Below are 5,930 nucleotides of genomic sequence, written 5' to 3'. Positions count from 1 at the left end.
AAAAAAAATAATTGTGATATTACTACGGTAGTTGATTAGAGTTGCGTTTTAAGTTCGACGAACGTTCGGCGCGCAATGGGGGGGTAACTACTTACGTAGTATATAATATTCACATTTTAACATATCTTATATATCGCACCAATAACAGCTGAAAGGACTCTCTATTAGCCTGTCTATTCTTGTTATTTGAATCTCTCGAGAGTCTTCTTTAATTGATTTGTTTAACATTATGATATTACAAAATTTTAAACAGTAATGCACGCAATATTGGCGGAGAGGAACATATTAGAATTCGAAACACAAATAAAATGAACAAAGACGAAAACACGGAGAGAACGTGTATGAACATATGTAACTACTTATTGAAATGCATACAGCGTTATTAGTATTACAAAGTCGATATGTATTCTAAAGCACGTGATCGGAAGGAAGGAAGTGAAGGGGATAATCGGATAAAAGATGGCATAGCATTGTAGAATTTTGTAGCGGTATAGGAGAATGCAGCCTTAAATTTAGAGGTACGATGTCTGAGATAAGATAAGGAATCTTGATGACGAGTGTCGGGAGTGTTATTTGCATGGAGATCGGAGTTAAAATATAATAGATTTCGGAGGTATCGAGGAACACCAGAATGCAGAAGACGAAATACAAGACAGCACAGATGGAGAATGAAACGCTGACGAATATTTAGCCAACCTGAGCGCGAGAAGTAAGGAGAGATGTGGTCATATTTGCGAACGTTGAACGAAAAACGAAGACATGTATTCTGAATGCGCTGAACACGAGTGAGCAGTTTTTGAGACAGAGCCGGGATGTAGATCGAGTTTGAGTAGTCAAATAAGGAAATTACGAGCAATAGATATGTTAATATCTGTATAATTGTGATATATCTGTTCAATAGAAATATTAAATGTTCATGTATAAATTATATATGATCGTATATGAACTCATATATGACCATGTATCGAACCATATATGATTATGCCTCTGTCTCATCCGGATGGACACTATGTAGTCACGTCTTCGTGCTCGCATTATCAACAGTGTTCGCAGAACCCCTAACTCTAAAAAACTTGCGGCGCTCGCCGTGTCGGTGGCGCTCTACGTGCCGACGCCGCCGAACGCGCCGCTCCCGTCTTCATTATGTTTTCTGTTCTCGCGCAATCAACAGATTCGTTCCACGTGTTGATATTACATCCCATCAGTGGGTTTTTCAGCATTATTATGAAGAATTACGAGGATTATCGCTCGCTGAGCGATAGAGGAGAGCAGAGACGGCACAAAACCCGTAAACATTCTCATGGTAAGAGATCTCGCTCTCGTTCTAACCGTTCCGACAGTCCGCTCAGCAAGAGATCTAGACGATCGCGGATGCATCGCTCATCTTCCCACGAGGATCTCTTGCATATTTTCGCGGAATTTGTTGGCTTCATGAGACGGCGTAGCATCCCATCGTCGAGGGATTCGGAACAGCGCATGTCACCGGCGGGGCAGATTCCTTTCGAGGACCCCCCTCCCTCGTCAGAAGTATCTGTCGAGGATGCGATTATAAATCAGGCAGGAGAACAGACGATCCATGCACAGGATCGGGGCGGTGTACCAGGTGTGTCTCCTTGTTGACCCGATGGTTTTTCCCGGCAAAGAGGAGACATATCCGATTGTTTCTCCCTGCACTGATTTTCTTCTTTTTCAGACTCATTTTCTGGCACCGACGAGGTGAGTAATCTTATGGTTATCGAGCATGAGTCTGTAGAGCCTTCTGGCTCTCCTTCGATCGTCGAGGAGAAGCCGCGCGGAGAGTCCTCGGATGCATTTATCGGCGAGCTGTTCGGGTCCCAGGCGCAGTCGTCAGCTGCACCAACATGGCTTCCAGTCATGCTAAACGCAATTAAGGCTATCGTTCGCGCAGGCTTGAACGAAGATATTAAGAAATCCTTGCTTGTCAGGTACGAGCCGAAAAACGAGATTGCTTTCTTAGCGCCACCGAGGATAAATAAAGAGGTTTTACCTAACCTTAGCGCAACATCCATTACACGGGACAAATATCAGAGTCAATCGCAGTTAGAAGTAGGAGCCTCGCTGAATGCTTTGGCCTCTGGTTTTTCCGACCTCGTTAGCCCTGAGCTTCTTCAGGCATCTCCAGAGGGCAGGTCAGCCATCTCTAAGATCGCCGAGGGCATTCGCTTATTGGCCGACCATCATTTTGGTTTGTCAAAATCCAGACGAGCCTTTATAATCCCCTCTTTAAACCTGCTGGGGAAGACTGCATCAGACTCGGCTACCTTTGACGAGTTCCTATTTGGTAACAACTTCTCGGAGGAAGTAAATGCCGCCCAAATAATCGAGAAAGTGGCCAATAAGATGGCCAAAAAGAAACAACAGCCCACTCGGAAATTTCAACCCACAACACAGCACCAGCAGAAACAGCAGAGAAACCAACCGCTTCGCATTGCGCAACAGGCTGCAAAAAACGCGAAGGCCCCTCCTCGCCGGACATCTACCTACCGACAGAGGAGGGGCTCTCCACAGACGAGACGCGGACGGAGATCGCGGTCCAGATCTCGCACCCGCCGTTAACTCAAGTAAGCTCAGCGGGCCGCTTGACCTCGTTCTTGGATAGGTGGAGGGATTTAACCTCGGATGCAGTGATCCTAGGGGCTGTGGAGGGTTTCGTTATCCCCTTTGTCGTAACTCCTCCCCCTCGCCCCTTCTTAAAGGAACCTAACCTCTCAATGTCGGAGGCAGTTCTTTGTGATACGGAAATCTTACGTCTGCTTCAGAAGGAAGCTATAACCAGGGTCACACCATCCGAGGATCAATTTCTCTCCTCCTTTTTCCTAATTAAAAAATCCTCAGGCGGTATGCGATTCATTTTGAATCTTCGAGATTTGAACTCGTACATTACCCCTCCACATTTTAAACTCGAGGACTGGCGGGCGGTAATTCGGCTCATGCTTCCGAATTTTAAGATGGCCTCTATTGATCTCGAGGATGCTTATCTGTTAATATCTATTCATCATTCATGTCGAAGATTTTTACGTTTTCAATGGAGAGGTCAGGTGTACGAGTTCACATCCCTTCCCTTCGGCCTTTCGGTTGCACCGTATATTTTTACGAAGATCCTACGCCCGGTCTTTAGATCGCTGCGTGCGAAGGGTTTTCAGTCTGTTGTTTATTTAGACGATTTTCTGTTATTAGGCGCCTCGGAGGAGGAGTGTAATAGAAATATTCAGGCCTCGCTTAAGTTACTTTTATCTTTAGGTTTTCTCATCAATTATACCAAGTCTCAGCTAACACCATCATCGAGATGTAAATATTTAGGATTTATATTTGACTCGGAACAACAAGCGGTATCCATTCCACCCGCTAGGAGAGAGAACCTCTTCTCCCTAATTCAGAGGCTATCTAGAAGATCTCACTGTACCATACAAGACTTCGCAAGTATGATCGGATCTTTAGTATCAATTTTTCCGGCAGTGCAATATAGTCCCCTGTACACCAGACGTTTTGAGAGAGAATTATTCTTAGCGTTACGCGCCTCGCGGGGCGATTATTCTAGTCGTATGCTAATTCCATCTTATTTGCAGGAAGATTTTGACTGGTGGCTAAGAATTTTTTCTGATACAAATCAGATCAACCCTATACGTTCGAAGCCTTTTGCTTGTGAGATTTATTCAGATGCATCCAGGACAGGTTGGGGAGCTGCCTGTGGTAACCAGCGTACTCATGGCTGGTGGTCATCTGAGGATATGACTCATCATATCAATGTATTAGAGCTTAAAGCGGCTTTTTTCGCTTTAAGATGTTTCGCCAGAGACTACAGAGGCTCTAACATTCTCCTTCGGATTGATAATACTACAGCCATCGCTTACATAAATAAATTTGGCTCGGTCCAACATCCCCTCTTGACGGAGATCGCCAGAAACGTTTGGAAGTGGTGCGAAAAACGAAACATCCATCTTTTTGCCTCCTACATCGCTTCCATCGACAATGTGATTGCGGATAGAGAATCACGCATCACGAGAAGCGACACGGAATGGTCCTTATCTAGTTGGGCATTCAACCGAATCAGGGACGTATTCGGTCCCTTCGATATAGATCTCTTCGCCTCATTAATCAATGCCAAGGTCGAGACCTATATCTCCTGGTTTCCCGACCCGGGGGCTTGGGCGATCGACGCCTTCACCCTGAATTGGTATTCTTGGTATTTTTATGCCTTCCCTCCATTCATCCTACTTCCTAGAATTTTACGCAAATTGTGGGACGACGAGGCTACGGGAGTCCTGGTGGTTCCCTGGTGGCCAACTCAATCTTGGTTCCCCTTGTTTCGTCGTCTCTTAATTTCAGAGCTAATATCTTTTGCTCCCTCTCAGACGCTCTTATCTTCTCCTTTCAGACCACACCATCCAGAGTGGAAAAACCTTTCCCTGGTAGCAGGGAGATTATCAGGCAAGCGTTCTTATGGCAATCGGTACCGCCATCGGCTGTAGACACCATGATCGCTTCACTTTCTCCGGCCACGATTAAACAATACGCTCGTCCACTCAGGATCTGGTGGGATTTTTGTCAGAAGCATCAGGCGATACCTTTCTCCCCCAAGGTCGACGAGTTTCTAGAATTTTTATCTCAAGAAACAGGAAACACTGGATCTTACTCATCGTTCAATACAACCCGCTCAGCGGTTTCACTTATCACAGTCAATGCTATAGGCAATCATCCTTTAGTAAGGCGTTTTGGTAAGGGTATCAGTATTATTAAACCGCAAAAACCACGTTACGATTTCATCTGGGATCCAGCCCCAGTTATCTCCAAGTTGGCTAAACTTTATCCTCACGAGTCATTGTCATTAGAGATTGTCACGAGGAAATTAGTCCTCCTCCTAGCGCTAGGCTCGGGTCAACGTACGCAGACTCTAACGACCATAAGAATTTCACAAATTTTGTTTGACCAAGACAAGCTAATTATTAAGATCCCGGATCGCTTGAAAACGTCCGCTCCGGGTCGAGCCCAACCATTACTTACCTTCTCTTATTTTTCCGATCGTCCAGACTTATGCATTAGTAATATTTTAAAACATTACCTACAGCGCACTAAGGATCTTCGTCCACCCGGATGCGATTCTTTGTTTATTTCATTTATGAAGCCTCACAGGCCAGTAGGAACCCAATCAATAAGTCGATGGATTCGCAAGGGATTGGAGGAGTGCGGGGTGCGAGCGGACCTTTTTTCGGCTCACAGCACCCGCCATGCTTCCACTTCCCTCGCGGCCAAAAAGGGCCTTTCACTTGATCTCATCAAGCGAGCAGCCGGGTGGTCGGGAGACTCCCAGATTTTTGCGAGGTTTTATAACCGCTCAATTGTCAATCCAGAGGCTTTTAGTGACTCCGTCCTATTATCATAAATAAGAAATATTCTCGGAGGTCTAGACGTGCTAGACACCAGTTTTAAGCAGCCCTTAATATCTTAAAATTAGCATTGAATAAGAATTTTCATGTTAACTAATATCATTTTCTCATGTATCCTATAGTAGCTATGTTACTCATTAGCGCGCAGCTAGTTATATTGGCGTTCGTCAGAATACTGTTATTCGCGATTAGATTAGTTGTGTGAGCAAATCAGGCTGTAAACAACTACATAGTGTCCATCCGGATGAGACAGAGGCATAATTTGTAGATTAAACGAACTTAGTGAAGTTCGATCTTAATTATGCCTTGTCTCATCCGGATGGACCGCCCGTACCCCAAGCTCATACGCGCTTCTTCCCTCCCAGGAAGTGATTTGCTCTGGGCCTTTGAAATAATGAAGACGGGAGCGGCGCGTTCGGCGGCGTCGGCACGTAGAGCGCCACCGACACGGCGAGCGCCGCAAGTTTTTTAGAGTTAAGGGTTCTGCGAACACTGTTGATAATGCGAGCACGAAGACGTGACTAC

General features: G+C 45.4%; 1 protein-coding gene across 1 annotated transcript; it reads left to right on the top strand.

The window, feature by feature from the left end:
* The first annotated feature begins 1,224 nt into the window (after positions 1 to 1,224).
* Positions 1,225 to 5,401, top strand: LOC108779192 (uncharacterized). The gene is made up of 4 exons (XM_018546557.1): positions 1,225 to 1,603; positions 1,694 to 2,478; positions 2,781 to 4,286; positions 4,397 to 5,401. The coding sequence occupies exons 1-4, from the start codon at positions 1,225 to 1,227 to the stop codon at positions 5,399 to 5,401; spliced, it is 3,675 nt and encodes a 1,224-aa protein (XP_018402059.1).
* Positions 5,402 to 5,930: the final 529 nt, after the last annotated feature.

Source organism: Cyphomyrmex costatus, unplaced genomic scaffold, assembly GCF_001594065.2.
Source record: "Cyphomyrmex costatus isolate MS0001 unplaced genomic scaffold, Ccosl1.0 scaffold565, whole genome shotgun sequence".
In the NCBI taxonomy this organism is placed as follows: Eukaryota; Metazoa; Arthropoda; class Insecta; order Hymenoptera; family Formicidae; genus Cyphomyrmex; species Cyphomyrmex costatus.
This window is presented reverse-complemented; position numbering and strand designations above follow the sequence as displayed.

Coding starts and splice junctions, on each gene's coding strand:
- LOC108779192 (XM_018546557.1), top strand. CDS start 1,225: ATGAAGAATTACGAGGATTATCGCTCGCTGAGCGATAGAGGAGAGCAG. Junction 1,604..1,693: donor GGATCGGGGCGGTGTACCAG/GTGTGTCTCCTT, acceptor CTTCTTTTTCAG/ACTCATTTTCTGGCACCGAC. Junction 4,287..4,396: donor ACGAGGCTACGGGAGTCCTG/GTGGTTCCCTGG, acceptor TTCTCCTTTCAG/ACCACACCATCCAGAGTGGA.